We start from the raw sequence: 17,952 nt of genomic DNA, 5'->3' as shown, positions 1-17,952 counted from the left end.
ATAACCACTAGGTTGGGATGAAGCACATGACAGGAGATGGGGAATGATAGGGAGCTTGAGCTAAGGTTGCATAAATAGGTGAAGCAGGTGAGGGTACCAGGCTTGTCTCAGCCAGACTGGCACTATAAGGATAACTTTGGCTCTGTCCTGTCTGATCTTGTTCATCACCCTTAGTATCAGAGGCATTGGAAGAAAGATGTCTACCAAGGAGTGGCGGCACAGACCCCCTTTTGAGCAGAAAAGAGAGCATTTCCTGTTCCTGGAGGTGGAAAAGAGCTCCACCTCTGGCAGTCCCAATCTTTGGAATATACTGTGGAGAATTTGAGTGTCTAGCTCCCATTCATAGTCCTGTGAGAAGTGCCTGCTGAGGACATCGGCTGTGGTGTTCTGAATGCCTGGGAGGTAAGCTGCTGAAATTTGGATCTGATGAGCTATGCACCAGTTCCATAGTTTCATGACTTCGGCACACAGGGAGGGTGATCTTGCTTCTCCCTGCTTGTTGATATAGAACATGCAGGATAGCTTATCCATCATGACCCTGATTGATTTGCCCGAATGAGAGGTAGTAATGAAGGCAAGTGTTCCTGACAGCCCTGAGCTCCAACAGATTGATGCAGAGACTAGTTTCCTGAGTTGTACATCTACCCTGAATCATGATGGCACTGAGGTGAGCTCCCCATACCCCAGAGAACAGGGTCTCAGCATCGAGAGATGCTTGGTACCCATGAGGAGAGGGGACTCCATTATATCCATTATTGAGAGGTCTTTTGTATATCTAAATTCTTATGGTACCAAGAAGAGGATTGGTACTGACACAAAAGCTGAGGACATGGTTGCAGAAGCTGACAGTATCATCGATGTCTGGCACCATTGCTTGCTTGGTGCCAAGGGTGCTGAAGGCATAGGTACCGATGGCTGGACTGAATGCACAGGTACCGACAGCAGGGCTGAGCTCAACAGCGTCAGTCCCAAATGCCTATGCTCGACCTTTTTGCTGGTACTTAAAGCTCCAGGACTTTGCGCCCCCACCGGTACTAGCAGAGGAGTCCTTCAACTCAACGGTAACAAGTTAAAAGGTTGAGGCTTTGGAGACTGTAAATCTCAACGGTGACCTGGACTTTTTTGGAGCTGGCTCCTTAAGGTGCCAGTCCATACTTCTCTTTTTGGAAGCCTTTCCTGAAGCATCCAAAGTCTTCCTTTTCTTAGGGGAAGACTGCACTGAAGTTGAAGGAGCGTTGGATCTATCCAGAGATAGATGTACGGGGATGGGGGAGAGGGTCACTGACTCAGAAGTTGACCAAAGCATTTCATCTTCAACAATCTGAGTTTAATCTCCCTATTCTTCCTTGCCCTGGACTTGAGGGCCAGGCAGAAACTGCACTTCTGGGAGATGTGGGACTCCCCCAGGCAATGGACCCACTTTGAGTGGCCATGCTCACAGGTATAGTCTCTTGGCAGGAGAGGCAGCATTTGAAGCTAGCTATCTTAACCACTATAGAAAAATAGAAAAGTCCAGGCATGTTCAAGGCAGACATGCCAGGGCTCCATCTCAGCCGAGGTGGTTGAGAAGGAATTAAGGGAGGTTCTCTTGTTCAGCCATATAGAGTCGCAATGTCCGGCACAAGGAGGCACAGGGTGCATGCACAGGCCAAACAGACACTACTGAAAATCTCTGATCAAGGGCTCAAAAGGCACATGTGCACCTGAAGTGGAGCAGAGTAACTCAGGTTGTGACCTACATGCTTGTAGGCTAGCTGGGAGCATCTCAAGCTGGGAGCTTCAGCAGCAAAGCATTGTAACTTGGCACCCAGGGTTGCTGGGCAAGTGGTGACACAACACATTACTGGTCTGGATTGCACCCCCCAGGCTGTGACAACCATCCAAAAGAATAAAGGCAGCAACAGGGTTGAAGCAAGTCCCCGATCACCTGCAAAAACACAAACAAAAAGTGGGAGACTGGCTCAGGGACTAATACTTGATAGACTGTAAGGCCTAACAGGCTGCAACTGGCTTATGGTAAAGACCATGTCCCTACACTGAGCTACGTACTAGTAACCTCTGGCCCCGGCAAGTCAGCAAATGCTTTCACAAAAGACACAACAACAGTTATTATAAGGAAAGATGTAGCAACCCGTATGGAACTTGGCAGGAGCAGCACAATATGCAGGAGGAAAGAGTTTTAAGGAAGTAGCAGGAAGCCAGTCTGTTTGCACATGGCTTCAACACTAGTTGCAGTTGCAGCATCTCTGTTAATCTGCATCCGAAGAAGTGAGGTTTTTACCCACGAAAGCTTATGCCCAAATAAATCTGTTAGTCTTTAAGGTGCCACCAGACTCCTTGTTGTTTTTGTAGATACAGACTAACACGGCTACCCCCTGATACTTGACATCTCTGTTAATATTTCTCTTCATAAAGAGTTTAGTTTTAGAAACACTGAGTTCTCTCGCTCTCATGTTATTACCCAGCATATAGTACATGTAACAGTAATGAAGCAGAGTGGTTTGGATACATGAAGCATCAATAATACAATGCTGATGTTTCTCTAATGGCAATACAGTATCACATTATTCATAGATCATGTGGTAGAAGACCACTAACCACTAACAGAAACTCGATGAGGTCACTTCCAAACAGGATACAGCCCTGCAATAACATGCTGTATTTATAGCAAATGAAGCCTCGTAATGCGAGTTCCTGCAGAGAACAGCAAAGCATGCATTTATTGGACTTCACTGTCCTAGAGAGATTCCAAGTTACTCCCATCACTTGGGAGCACTGCCTTTGTGTTTCAGAGTAAAAACACCAATATGTTATATACCTATAGAATAAAGTCTTACATTTACACAATGCCTTTCGTCCCAAAGGATCTCAAAATGTTTTTACTACCTAGCTGCTATATTCCAGTTACAGACATGCACATGGCTCCCACTGAAAGTTATGAATTTTTAGCCTGGATATAGCCAGCCATGTACACAGGGGAATAATTTCACCAGCCACTGAAATACAGCCACCTCTCAGATGGAATATGGCAGGTTTTTTGGCAGTGCACCATACCTCGTAATAGTTTGAAGACGGAAGGAATAAATGCCAACATATTAGGGTCAAGTAGGCAGAATGTAATCACAATGTGAGTTTTATGCATGCTAATAGTCTTGACCTTTCAGAAGGAGTACACCTCCTACAGAATGAAAGACCTACCCCTCCAGGAAAGTCAGAGGGAAAGCAAAAACAAATCCTAATGTGCTTTGAACTAATTGATGTTGCAGAGCAATAAAAACAGCAGGAAGATTAAATCAGTCTTATTCTTGGTCTTTATCCACACACAGAATCCTAGATTGTGGCTTTAAACACACCATGGGCTTTTAAAAATTTCCTTACTAATGTCTTCTGGATCATTTCACCTAAGAGAAGCAACAGAAAGCATTCCTTTCTTCAGCTGTTCTTGCCAGGAAACATTGCCTTGTTTGCAGCATAAGGACTCCAAAATACTTTCTAAAGTCATTTTGGATACTTAACTATTTTGCATTATACATGGATGAGCATATGTGGTACATAAGAAGCTTTTGAGAAGGATGGAGCGTGCTCTTTGAGGAAAGGGGTAGGAAAGGGATGAAAGTCTGAGATGTGCAGAAAGCAGTAGGGAAAGAGAAGAAAATGTCTGGGGAAAGTCAGCATTTCTTCTGACCTAGCCCACTTATCTCATAACTCAGCCATTAAATATCTCCTGTTTACAACTCTGACTGAAGTGACAGTTTAAATCATTATCTTGTATTATGTCCCAGGAGATGCTGAGACATATTACAGGAATTAAAAACATGTAACTTAAGACAAGCAGAAATAAATGAGGAAAAACACCTGCCAGCCTGAGTAATTACTCAGAGGAAAAATAGATCGAATATATGGGAACTGTAGACATTTTTAATGGAAAAAATCTGAGATCATCTTATCTCCCCTCCCTCTGCTCCCAAATTTTGGCCAGTACACGAACATTCCCTACACAGCATTCAGAGTACATTCAGCTCCACTGCACTTTAATCTTATCAATCATATTTATTTATATCTTGTCAAGTAGGGTCAAATGCTAGACAGTGGTATGTGTTTTTGAAAGTCATTGGGTTTCCTGTATCATGATGATGGTTATCAAGATGAGATGTATCATGTCTGCTAACGGGATATTAAATCTTGAAGGGTCTGCCCTAACTTTGAGTCTCTCAGAATTTCACTAACAGCTTTCCCCCCCGCCCCTCAGTCAGACTTCTTTAGATACCAGCACTGAGTGTAAGATTTTTTTCCATTTTGATTCCATTCTGATTTCACAAAGAACAGGAGAAGGTCCAGCAATGGGCTAGTAAAATGGTGGTTTTAACGGAAGAGCAGCCTCTTTCAAAAATGCAAGCAAAAGGTGCAGCTGTGATATAAAACCATTTACTGATCTAAGGATTTTGCTTTTAATTAGTAAGTGGTGGTTATCAACGTCTTCCTCCATCTACAATCCAAAATGTACACTGGGAAAGTTAAAACCACATAACATAATATTAGTAGTCAAATAGTTCTCCTTTCTGCTGTCAGTTGTATCAGGCCAATCAATGAAAAATGAGTATTAGGATACAGGGAGACAAACTGGGTGAAACAGTATTTTTTTAATGGACTAACTTCTGTTGGTGAGAGACAAGTGTTTGAGCTTACACAGAGCTCTTCTTCAGGCTGAAGAAGAGCTCTGTGTAAGCTCAAAAGTAAGAGCTCTGTGAGCTTGAAAGCGTGTCTTTCTCACCAACAGAAGTTGGTCCAATAAAATATATTGCCTCACCTATTTTGTCTTTTTAATGCCTGGGACTAACCTGGCTACACCACCACTGCATATTAGGACACAAGTTTACTAACCAATACTATAATTTTATTTCTGAATCAGTTATTAATCTCAAATTCTCAAGTGGGTGATTTTGCAAGTCTTGAGTGAACCTATACATTCACTAAAAATTAGAACTGTTATAGGCCTGCATTCTTAACATTCTCCAACCTCAACTAGGTCAAGGAGTGAGAGTCCCCAGGTCACTCCTGATCCAAATCTCTCACGACTACTATCTTTTGCCCAGCTCATTTGTATTTTTGTAACAAAAACAAAAACTCTATATGAATGTCAATCTAGAAAAAAAAATTGTGTTTCATTTCAATGTTGCTTAAAGAAAAAATAAATGTAGTGACCCTGGGAAAATATTCTGAGTGCCATATAAAATAAGGAATGAAAATAATGAAGTAGACATAATTGTGTAATACTGCAATCAGAAAATAACGTATCTTCTCCAGTGCATTTTGACTATACCTTCCCTGAAACAACTGACTGACTTTTATGCCTCATTACTGAGGAACAAAGCTTCTAAGGTTAAATTTGATCTGATTCACCAAATCTCAGAAAAGGGAGGAGGCCAAGAATTACTGTCTTAATTTCTCAAGACTCATCATTATGCCATTTTACTCTGTCCCACTAATATTACTCTGATAAATTTGCTGGCTTTGAAAAAGCCTCCTTTGCAAAGTATGTTTTGTGGTTGACCTGTGTGTCATGTTTAGTTAAGTCCTTTAGAAATCCTCTTTCATAATACACAAAGCCATTTGTTTCACTTGAGAATATTTTGAAGGTGAAATTAATCCAGATACATTATTCATTTAGCACCTGAACAGTGCCCAAAGACTCCCATTAATTTCAGTGGGCTTCAATTAAGCCCTTAGGCCCAGATTTTTAAAAGTATTTTAAAGCTGCATTCATCACTGCAACACCTAACTGATTTAAAGCCCAGGTTTCGTTTGTGAAATGTCAACTGCCAATGGGATTTTGGCTCCTAAGTGCCTAAATCCCTTTTGAAAATGAGATTTAAGCCCCTAAATCAGTTAAGTGTTGCAATGCTGAGTACAAGGTTGCCACCCATCCAGTTTTCACCCAGATAGTCCAGGTTTCAGCTTGTGCATCCGGGTGCCATTTGACAAGCCCTGATGTCTGGTTTTTTTATCTGGGGGAGGAGGAAGAGGTGGAGCATGGCGGGGCTTGGGGAGAAGAGGTAGAGAAGGAGGCAGGGCCTGGGGGAAGAAGCAGAGCAGGGGTGTGGCCTTGGGGGAAAAGGTGAAGCATGGGGCACGACATCAAGGGTCCAGTTACCAGCCATTAGAAAGGTGGCAACCTTACCCAAGAAGCCACTGCATTCCTTAGTTATTAAACTGTTGGTGGAACAAGGAAAATATGGTAGTAGAGGGAGTTTTTTGGATGTTTGTGGCACTGTACCAATATAATTTAAAGTCAGCCTACCACCTCTTTCAAACTACTGGTGAGGCATTGGTGAGTGATCAACAGTGGCAAATTTATACTAGCCATGTATATTTACCTTGACTACTCTCCCACACCAATTGGTGCTATAGAGATTTATTCTGCATCGATGAAGCCAATCAGACATTTGTCACTTTTGCCAGAGACTTCAATTAGCAGTGGTGAAAAGGAACTAGAAAAAGTATGATACTGGCTTTGAAATATATTGGCTCCAAAAACCAACCAAAAAAAAAAAGAGAAGTGAATGCAAGTATAGCTTAAAATCAAGTTGCATTTGATTTGCTCTCACAATAAAACCTGATGTATCCAGAAAGCTGACAAAGTAGAACTGTGTTATAAAGATCTAGTTGGGCAACTCCCATTTGGATCCCTACAGCTGATTACTACACTTATATTCATCGAACAGTGAATTTGCCAAAGGAGACTGCTTCAAAAAATCAAAGCATACAGCAAGTTCTGCAAGTGGGGTTTTTTTTTGGTACTATGGCTGGTTCTGACTGGCTCAGTCACTCCCAAAATTTTTAAATATTCTTTAACTGCAGCTGAATTGGACTCAGAAAAGGTGCAAAATTTGTAACCAAACCACTGATAATGAAGAAAATCAGATTACTTCAAATCTGAGGGCTTGTCTACACTTAAAATGCTGCACCGCTGCAGCTGTGCTGCTGTAGCACTTCAGTGAAGATGCTACCTATGCCGATGGGAGAAGTTCTCCCATGGGTGTAGGTACTCCAAGTCCTTGAGAGGCTGTAGCTAGGTTGATGGGAGAATTCTCTAGCCAGCCTAGTGCTGTCTACATCAGGGGTTAGGTCAGTTTAACTGTGTTGCTCACGGGTGTGGATTTTCCACATCCCTGAGCAACGTAGTTATACCGACCTAATTTCCTAGTGTACAGCAGGCTTGATCCTTATAACCCGAAAGCCTCATTGATCAGCATGAATGAAGGGCAAACACACCAGCACCAATAGGAATTGATTTCTGGAAAAATAACAGGAGTACTTGTGGCACCTTAGAGACTAACAAATTTATTAGAGCATAAGCTTTCGTGGGCTACAACCCACTTCTTCGGATGCATATGTGGGTTGTAGCCCACGAAAGCTTATGCTCTAATAAATTTGTTAGTCTCTAAGGTGCCACAAGTACTCCTGTTATTTTTGCGGATACAGACTAACACGGCTGCTACTCTGAAACCTGATTTCTGGAAGAGAGTTGATTCATATCTAGAAACAGTGATCAGTAAATCCCACTGTAATTATTCCTTGGACTCTATGAGTTCTGACCAAAAAAATGAAACAAAGCTGAAACAGTTAAAACAGTTTAGAAAAAGGAAAATCCAGCAGCACTCCCTTGTCAAGATGACATGCTGACTCACTGCAGCTCCACACTCTACAAGAAACAATCTGCGTGCATGAAGGAATTAACTTTGTCTCTTGGAAGAAAACAAATATTTCAAAAAACAAACTACAGAATTTTCAGCTATAAAACAGCATTATAAACTCAGCTTAGAACTTCCAGTGGCATTTTCCCGGAAAATAGCATGGCAATTTCAGATAACACATTGCATCTAGATACCTGGTGCCATTTTCTAGGAACTCTCCTGGCAAAAGTTAAAGCTACCTAGCACTTTTTGAGAAGATTTGGGGAGAATGGTGCCTTGACTAATGCTCCTTATCTTAGTATAAGACATTCTAATGTCCAGTACTTTGAGTGAGTCATTGTTAACGCTGCGATTTAGTCACGGAGGTCACGGAAGTCACGGATTCCGTGACTTCCAAAGACCTCAATGACTTCAGCCAGCCCCGGCTGGGAGCTGTAGGGTCCCCTGCTGCTGGTGGCAGATGGACCTCCCGCATCTCCTGGCCACTGTGGGCGGCAGGGGGGACCCCCGCAGCTCAGGGGGGACCCCAACGCTCCCCGCCACCATGGGAGGCAGGGGGGAATCCCCGCAGCTCTCCACCTCCCCAGGTGTCAGAAGGGACCCCCAGAGCTCCTGGCCTCCGTGGCGGCAGGGGGAACCCCCGGAGTTCGGAGCCACCAGCAGGGAGGACCCTGGAGCTCCCAGTCCACTCACAGCTGCCCAGGTTTCTCCATGAATTTTTCATTATTGCCCATGACCTGTCCACGACTTTTACTAAAAATGTCCGTGATAAAATCTTAGCCTTAATCATTGTTGATTGCATATATAACTTTCATGACTCCTTGTGTTTCTTTTCTATTTCAATCTAGGAAATTGACATACAAAAGCTTTGTTCAGTATCGTTAAGGTTGTTACAGGCAATTCAACAACAAGACATACTATTACACACATCACTAAGGCATGGTCTATGCTAGGAAATTCGGTCAGTATAACTACATCGCTCAGGAGTATGAAAAATGCACATCCCTGAGTGATGCAGTTAAACAGACCTAACCTCTGTGTAGACAGCACAAGGTTGATGGGAGAATTCTCCCATTGACCTAGTTTACCACCTCTCAGGGAGGTGGAGTACTTATGCCGCCAGGATAACCTCTCCAATCAGTGTTGGTAGCATCTTCACTGATGCGCTACAGCAGCACAACTGTTGCAGAGCAGTTGCTCTGCTGCAGTGTATTAAGTGTAGACAAGCCCTAATAGTCTAAACATTTAAAACCAAAGGAACTCACAAGGTAAAGGTTACATATGCAATCCTGACACCAACTTTAACACTCAGTTCTCATATACATCAAACAAACAAAAAATCTCTTCCCTGACCAGCACCAAATCCCTGTACTTCTCTGTGCAATATTTAAAAGGCACACACAATATTAAGAAATATAACTTCTATTAATCAGAAGTGATTGATTGAATTGAAAATGTGAATTACAAACTATTGCGTGTATAACTGGTATTGTGCATGTATTTGTTCTGTATACTAAGTGTGATAGTTTGTTACAACACTGACAGTTGCAGTTTTCATCTGAAGAGCACTTTTATGCCTTGCATGGTGATTAGAATTGGGATATGTTCATACAGTTGCTTTGTGTCTCATTGTGTTTGTCTAGTTATGGGTATATGGATTTATTTTAATCAGTGGACAACATTATTTATAGGCCATTTGTGCAGTCATGAATTGTTAAAATGTCTGGTTGCGTATGATTGCATATGATTGAGCAAAAGCATAGACTTTATAAAACTTTGACATGAATAAAATGAATGCATTTCACACAGTTATGAGAGAAAGCATATAAACCAATATTAACTCCCTCAAATAACTGTTAGGAATGTTTTCTCCAAGGGAAGAGTTACAGTTCTTTGGGTGCTGGTCAGTGCGACATTTTCTGTTAATGATGTGTTCACAAGCAACTGCATGTAAGATTATAAGAATTATGTAACATTAGCTTACAATTTCCTTAGCTTTTAATGTGCGGGCTCTTCTACTGGAATAATGATATGTTTTATTCTGATTTCCTTTTAGCAAATAAGTTTCTTGAGTGGGAATATACCAGATGTAATGTGCCTTGGTATAAAAACCTTAGTGTTCATTAAAAATCTTGTATCAGATAAAAGCCTGACTTCAGGAAAGAGGCGAGCAAGAAATCTTGGAACAGGCACATATATCAGCAACAGCTGAAATGTGTGAAATATAGTAAAACACTGAATCACACACATTAAGATGGAAAAGACCTATTAGGTCACCTACTCCCATCATCTGCCAGTGCAGGATTGTCCCCTAGAGCACATGGTGAACTTCAGTTAAGAATGGAGGCTGCCAAAAGCCCTGTCAAGTCTGTTAATACTTGTCCAATAAGAAGGAAAACAAAATCCAAAAACTTACAAACGATCCAAGTCACAGAAGATGTACACAGTGCCAGGAAAACATGATTCTATCCCTATTGTGAATTCTGTAACTTGCTGTAGAACCAAAGTATTGCTGTTTAGTTTGGAGCACTTTTGTACTGTATGATCACAGCTAAAAGAGCAGACAAATCAGAATTATAAACCACAAGGGGAAACTTTCCCTGTAAGAATGCTGTGGGAAATTGGCTTCAGATGACAGCTATACATGGAATATTTGTTGAAGCTTTATAGTTTCAAGATACTTGAAAGTGCTAAGTGCATATGTGTTCCTCCTAAACAGAGGCCTTTCACATATAAATCCAGCCCTAATTTGGTAAATCTTTATGCTTCTTGTGACTGAGGTCGTGTCTACATTAGGCTTTTAGCCACTAATATAGCTACACCTGTGTAGAAAAGTGCAGCTTACCCAGATTTGTACAAGGTAAGCAGAGAACAGAGAAAAATCTCCCTGCTGGTGTCTTACTAAATTTGGTACTAGCTTGCAAACGAGCAAGGAAGGAACAGAAAGGAGGTATGAGGGATCACAGGCCTTGATCCCCAGATCCCCAGACAATGGTCAGACTGGGGCTGCCACCCAGCAGCTCACCTGAGCCAGTGGAAAAAGGGGGCTACCAAAGCTCTAGCTCACAAAAGGCCCCACCCACAAAGCTCCTGATTGGGGGAGAAACCCAACCCCATTGATTGGCTGAGATGCACTACTTAAAACCTGAAAGAGGCACAGGAAGTTGTCTGAGCAACTAGGTGAATCCCTGACTAGCTGGTGCTATGGACCCTGCTTACTTGCCTGACTCCCAGCCTGTTCCTGTCCATTCCTGCCCTCCTAATCCCAGACCTGGTCTGTTCCTGGTTCCTGCTTTCCTGCCTTGCTCCAGGTCCCTGATCCTATAACCTACACTGGATGCTGACTTCAGCTCTGACCCCTGGCTTGGTACCTGACTCTGTCTCCATCTCTGACCCTTGGATTAGCACCTGGGTCTGACCTCAGCTCCGGTTCCATGCTCCTGACTCTGACCATTAGGTCTGACCACCCATGCCTGGTCCCTAGAGGAAGGCTGCAGTACCTTGAGAGAGTCCATGACATCTGTTTACTGGTGAGGCATAGAGCCCCCAGGTGTTCATGGGATTATGTGACTGCCTATGACCACCATTGAGTTCATGGGTGCAAACAGTTGCATATCTTAAAAAATCAGTTAGACACATATTGCAATATGCATCTCAGTAAGTGAGAAGTGGGACTGAGCCCTGAATGAAGACAGGAATGAAGCTGTCTTTTGCTGTTAAATGAACACTTTTGTCCCTTGGTCATTTCTTTAGATACTAACGGTCAAAACTCATTCGGAGAGGGAAAGACAGCCTCTACTCTGGAGGTTGGAAGTGTTTCTTATGAGAAAATATCTGCAGTATTGTGCACTAATGGCCCCCCAAAAAACCCAGTGCGTAATTGTTCCTGTAAGCTGCAGTGTTTTGGATCATTAACATGCAATACCCTAGTATTTTCAGAAAGGTTCCTGGAGAAAAAATAAATCAATAATATTGTATCTTCAGCCAACGTTTACGCAGTGGAAACTTCACATACATTCACCACTAGAATTCAGACATTTACCATTACCAAACAATGGTAGCTGATATACTGCAGCTATTTCTAATCTTAAATATATAGAAATACTGAGGTCTTCAATAGCACTATATGGAAGCTGTTAAATCCTGAAATTTTTCAGTAGTGACTATATTGTAACCTCTTAATACTGTCCCATGAAAACCATTAGCGGCTCTAAGAACTCCTTATGAAACTGGTGAGGTCAGGACTTCTTCATCTTTTTGGCAAGCCTTTAAGAAGTATCCTCAACTGACACCTCACTGTAAACCAGCCCAACATTTTACTTTTGTTGAAATTGCAAACCAAGCACAACTTTCAAGAGAGAACTTTCAGGCATGATGCAATAAAGGCACTATAGACATCTGTGGACCCTATATTCTCTTCAGTGGCTGCCTATAGAGAGGTCGCTTTATTTTAAGAGAGAAGTTACTATGTTTTAAGGTAATCCAGTTTAGTTTTTGGACAGTGAGGGATCTGGCTATATTTGATCATTATTCATTAAGTCTTGCTCTGACAATTATGTGTGATTTGGCCCCAGCCATCTTCCAGGGGTTTTATCTTCACAAGCTAGAACAACAAGTAAACAAGCATTTGATATAGTAATCCTTTGGCTGTGGCACTCACTCCCTTTGGATACCCACCTCAGCCCAGCTGTCTCGAAGATTTTAAATGATTTCTTTTTATGCAGGTACTGATTCTGCTCCCACTGAAGTCAATGTAAAAAAATACTCCCACCAATTATACTCATAGTGAACTCATAGTTTTAAAAAAGCCTTTTAGTCCCAAATATTGAGAAAAATCACAGAGTGAATGCACCACTCAGGTTCTACCGGGAGGCCTTACTTGGTGCATAGCCCTTGCGCTGCCATCAGTAGAGGGGTGAACATCCCCCAAAGAAAACATAAATTCTAACATCACCATTGATGCACCATCATGATCTCAATGTGATCTCTAACATATGATTTCTATAACATTTGACCAAAAATTTGATAGTGTTAAATAGCATGCATCAGATTCTCATCTTGCAGCCAGGATACATCATAGATGGTCCGGTAGACCATGTATACATAATATAGCAGGAGTCCAATAAACTCTTTGGATGATTTTACTTTATGGTAAATTCCCATGAGGGACTGGAACACCATTTCAAAGAGGCTAACATGTTTTGCATCCAAGCACACTACAACTTTTAAAAGCCATGTTGAATAACTGCTTGAATCCTATAAAATGTAACGTGCTCACACTTGCTAAAATATAGCTTAACTTTAACCAGATTTAGCTGTAGCACTGAAAGAAAATTATCTATATTAATACAGATTTTATTCAAGGCACTTACAGGGAAGCACCTCTGAGACAGAATGGGACTCCCATCATATTTTATTTTTCCACAAGATGGATCTTACAGCAGGCTAATCAGGCTTAACCACAGGTAATGGGTGCACAAGAGGAAGCCATTGTTGTACTTACCTTGGTTTAAGTGTCTGACACAGTCATTCAGCACTGCACTAAATTGTTGCTGAGCTTCTGGATCCTCGAAACAGTAGTAACTGTGTCTGAGGTAGGGCTGCCACAGGTAAACTGGAAACTCTTTTGGCAGGAGAACAAATGCCTGGGCATTTTCCTTCTCATTAGAAGCTAAATAAATAAATACATACATACATAAGTAGAAATATCTGGTTTAAAACAAGTTTCTGGGCTTTTCTGGCCAGTTTAACAAACATTTTTACCTTGTGATTAAAACTATAGGAGAAATAAATCCATTAAGGTTCTCAAACAACATTTCTTCTTTATCATGGAGATCTGGCCTAGGAAAAGTACAGGTCTCAGGATGAAATGGTCCATCTTGATCCAAGCAAATGGTCATTCAGATTACGTTGCAGCATTGCATGCTTGGGACCTGCAATCTCTGCAGATGGCACTTCCATGTTACAGGGGCACGTTTGTATTCAAGTTAGATACAGCCCTCAGATGGGCAAAGTTTAGGCACCTTGGAGAATCATAATTTTTGATGGATTATAAAGGCTAGGCAGCAGGGCTTTCATGGTAAAAAAAATTAAGCATGGGGAATTTTCATTTCTTTCCCTACTGTCTCCTCTGTATAATGTATTGAGCAAATTATATTTAAGCAAAAAGAAAGAGTGTGCATTTCCTCACCCCCAGTTTTCCTTCCATTTAAGCCCAGACGCACTGTCTTCGGAAAGCTCTGTGCAATTCTGTGCTCTTGGACAGATCAAAGAAGGTCCAAAGTCCCTTAAAACATCAGTTTATGTTTCTATCTGGACCACACACAGATATTGTAGAACTCCATTTATAGTTAAGTAGAATAAAAGTCATTGTATCTATGCTTTGCAATGTGCAACGGGCAATTCCATTTACGGTCTCTTTAGAGACTTTGCTTGGAGTAAAGATGTTAAACTCACAAAGCCAGATCTTTGGCTGGCACAAAGGGGACAGAGCTGCCAGAAAAAGGCAGCTAGGAAGTCGTTGTATAGGAGAGTCCCCAGATGGCCTAAAGCTGGTGTATGATTACTATTATTATTTATTTGTATTAGCAGGTGTTCAAGGACCATGACAGGGCATGACTGAAGCATGCTGCCCCTGGCAATCCTGGGCCAACAATCACAAGTTAGAGCAGCACTGAAAAGACTTAGAGGTCAGAAAGGCAATGGAAAGACACCTGTGTCCCTTATCCCCCTCCTTAGCTGTTCCAAATCCACATCTGGCCCCTTAGATTTAGAGCTTTCTTCCTCTTCATGGGAAGAAAAATCATTGTGGTGTATAAGCAATACAAAGTAATGTGGAGCTATCCCAATGATGGGATAAGTAAAATATGGAAGTGGTGTTTTCTAGTCTGCTTGTGGTTTTGCTTTGTGCAGTTCACAAAACTATTTTGTAGTGACAGCATGACAACAAGTATCCAGTACTTATTCATTAATTAATTAATAGCATGTAGTATGTGGTCTTCTGGAATTATGTTTCGATAATGGAAAACATGGAGCATTCATCTTCTGTTACACTGCTTAAAACATAGCCTCGAGATCTAAAAAAAGACGGTGGAAAAAGTGGTTGAGATTGGGCATTTCAGTTTTTGACAGTGCTTACCAACTGGGTCTGGAAAATGCTTATCAGACAGCAAATTGTAATCTTCTTCTGAGGTCAGTACTTTGCCTCCTGCAGGAAGAATACGATATTTAGGGCTGACTCCCTTCTGGTAAGCCTGGGGGAGGAGGGACATGAGAGGGAGAGAATCAAAATAAAGATTTTAAAAATGGTAGTCTCAGCCTATAACATATCCCCAATTCATTTACATGGAACTAGTACATAGATCCTCCCTAAAGACAGCAGTTTTGGTGGGCTAAATTCAGATCTATTTCCTGAAAGCATCAAATCTGAATAATGTTTAAGTGTAAAAAGGTCAGCAAAATGTGTACAAAAATGGCCCTCTGGTACTGCTTATCTGGTATTGTGCAACTTTCAAGCTATATCTACTTAGTTTGATGGCTAAAACTAGTTTGGACATTGGCACTATTGCAGGGCCAACATTCCGGCTAAACAGAAAGCTGCATGGTGGTATATGGGAATCAACAGATAAATTGCTAGTTAAATTCCAGTTCCAGAAACACTGGTTAGGTACTACAGTGACAGACCCCTTAGAAATGTTGATAGATGGATATATATGGGGAAGACAGAAGTGTTGTGAAGATTAATTGTAAATACTTGCAAAACGTTTGATAGATGAAAAGTGCTTAATGGATGTTGCACCTGCTTATCTGAGCTCAGAATTTGATCCATTCATAATAAAACAGCATCTGCACTAGCCTAGAATCCACTCCTATTCAGATTATCGACAAGTTTGGGAATATTGAGTTCAGTAATTTTTTTAAATCTAATAGAAAGAATGAGGTGCAACAGACCCAGTCATATGTTACCAACTCCACACGGAAGCAGTAACATGCGAGAGTGAAGCTTAGAGTGACCAGATAGCAAGTGTGAAAAATTGGGACAGAGGATGGGGGGGTAACACTATATAAGACAAAGCCCGAATATCGGGACAGTCCCTATAAAATTGGGACATCTGGTCACCCTAGAGCAGCTTTACCTCTTTGCTCTCAAAGCTCTGCACTGCATAGTCGTTTCTGATCACAATATATCTCTCCTTCCATTTCTTCAGATCTTCAGCAAAATGCAACAACTCTGCTTCATACAAGATCATCCCAGATTCCACAGGGGGCTAAAAAGAAAGTGATCAGATTTGAAAGCATTTTGCACAAATACTGGCTATTCTGAAGGTTTTCCTTCTACATTTTCCAGAGGGCATATTAGCAAGGACCATTTGGGAGCTCTTTGGGCCTTCTCTTGAAATTCAGAGTAAGGATCATCTGTTTGAATCAAGTAGATGCAACCCAGGTGATTGAATTCATATGGCTTCAGAGGGTTGGGCGCTAGTGGGCCTAATTCTCTCCAAACTTATTTCTAGATTTCTGTGGCAGAGGAGTTCTTATTAACCTTTCAGTTTTCATGGTGGTAATATTAGCAAGTTCATTAATAATCTTTTGTTTTAGATGTCAGTTCTGCAGCAGAGCTGGCCCATTGTTCCCAGGTGCTTCTCCATTACGTGTTAAAAGACCATTTTATTTTGGAGACTAACTTTATGATTGAAAGAATCAATTCTATGGGCATAAAATATTTCATGTTTCTTTCATTTATACTTTTTTGGCTTTGCTGTCCCTATTACATATATATCTTTTCGAAGGGCAATGCTTGTGTTTGAGTGCTGGTTCTTTGCCTAGCCAACCCACATAAACAGTATAAACTATGAGGTTTCACACCTCTCAAGGCGAGGACTTGTGATTTCAGGCCAATCCTAGTGAAATGCTTAAGTTAGCACCTATCTCTCAATTATGGTCAACTTCTCTGAATTTCCTTCCCTTATCAAAACCGTACATACATGCTTCTTTAGATTATTCCATGAATTAGTTTGACAAGTGTTGGCCTTTCCTATGGAATCCTGCAGGCATGATTTACAGATTTGGCTAACTCTCCCACAGAAACGTCCACCATAATTAAGGCTCAGATTTAGTCATGAGCAGGTCACAGGCAATAAACAAAAATTCACAGCCCCGTGACCTGGCCATGACTTGTACTATACCCCTGACTAAATTTTTGGTGTTCTGTGGAACTCCAGGGGCACAGCTGCGGCTCTGGAGGGGGGGCTCTGGGGCACCCGCTGGTGTTGGGAGGGGCCTCCGGGATGCCTGTTGGTGCTGGGCGGGGGCCTCCGGGGCACCCGCTGGTGCTGGGGGGAGAGACTCTGGGGCACCTGCTGGTGCTGGGGGGGTGGTCTCCAGGATGCCTGTTGGTGCTGGGGGGGGGCCTCCAGAGCGCCCGCTGGTGCTGGGGGGAGGGGCTCCAGGGCACCTGCTGATGCTGGGGGGAGAGACTCCGGGGTACCCGCTGGTGCTGGGGGGGGCAGCATGGGACCTCCACTGCTGGCAGGGGACGGCCCCACCGACCCAGGACTGCCACCGACGCTGCTGGCGGGGGGCAGCCTGGGAGCGCCATTGTTATGGGGGGTGGGGAGGAGTGCGGCTGGCCTTGGGGTCAGTCACACCTGCCAGCGGCAGAAGTCATGGAGATCACAGAAAGACATGGAATCCGTGACTTCCGTGACAGACTCGCAGCCTTAACCATTGCGTATCGACTTTATCCTGAGATACCTACAAAACTTTGCAAGTGATCAGAATCCCACTATTCCTCCCCTCCACACCAAATTTGATCCCTGTTGAAACGTATGTTTCATATCAGTATTTTTCTTATTCCAAAATATTCTCTTCCCCAAAAAGGTAATACAAGTTACTTCATGTCTAAACCACAAAACAGCCAAATTTTCAAAAGGCCTCAAACACAGCAATTGAAGTCACACTTATACACATCTTTAACATTTTTACCATGTGCGAAAAGAAAACAGTTCTGGCTGGGATGCTAACTGCATCTGCACTTGCAAGTTTGTTACAGATCTATCCAATCATGCACACACCATAGCTTTAAACATACATGGGTTTAACTGTAAAAGAGATGCACTCAAGATGTTTTGTGTCCAAATTTACAGGCCATTAAAAAGATAGACAAAAATATAAGTAAGGAAAATGGAAATACATTATTTATTTCTTATATATATGTCACAGTTAGGATACTTTGGCCCTGATTTTCAGAGGTCCTGAG

General features: G+C 42.1%; 1 protein-coding gene across 1 annotated transcript in view; it reads right to left on the bottom strand.

The window, feature by feature from the left end:
* The window catches only part of NIBAN1 (niban apoptosis regulator 1), a 123,640-nt gene that overhangs the window by 45,364 nt on the left and 60,324 nt on the right, over positions 1-17,952 (bottom strand). Inside the window, exons 3-5 of the mRNA XM_065409902.1 lie at positions 15,830-15,961; positions 14,833-14,947; positions 13,198-13,365 (exon numbers count right to left, since the gene is read on the bottom strand). Coding sequence (XP_065265974.1) covers positions 13,198-13,365; positions 14,833-14,947; positions 15,830-15,961 — 415 coding nt within the window. The remainder of the gene's footprint in view (positions 1-13,197; positions 13,366-14,832; positions 14,948-15,829; positions 15,962-17,952) is intronic.

This window comes from Emys orbicularis, chromosome 8 (assembly GCF_028017835.1).
Source record: "Emys orbicularis isolate rEmyOrb1 chromosome 8, rEmyOrb1.hap1, whole genome shotgun sequence".
In the NCBI taxonomy this organism is placed as follows: Eukaryota; Metazoa; Chordata; order Testudines; family Emydidae; genus Emys; species Emys orbicularis.
This window is presented reverse-complemented; position numbering and strand designations above follow the sequence as displayed.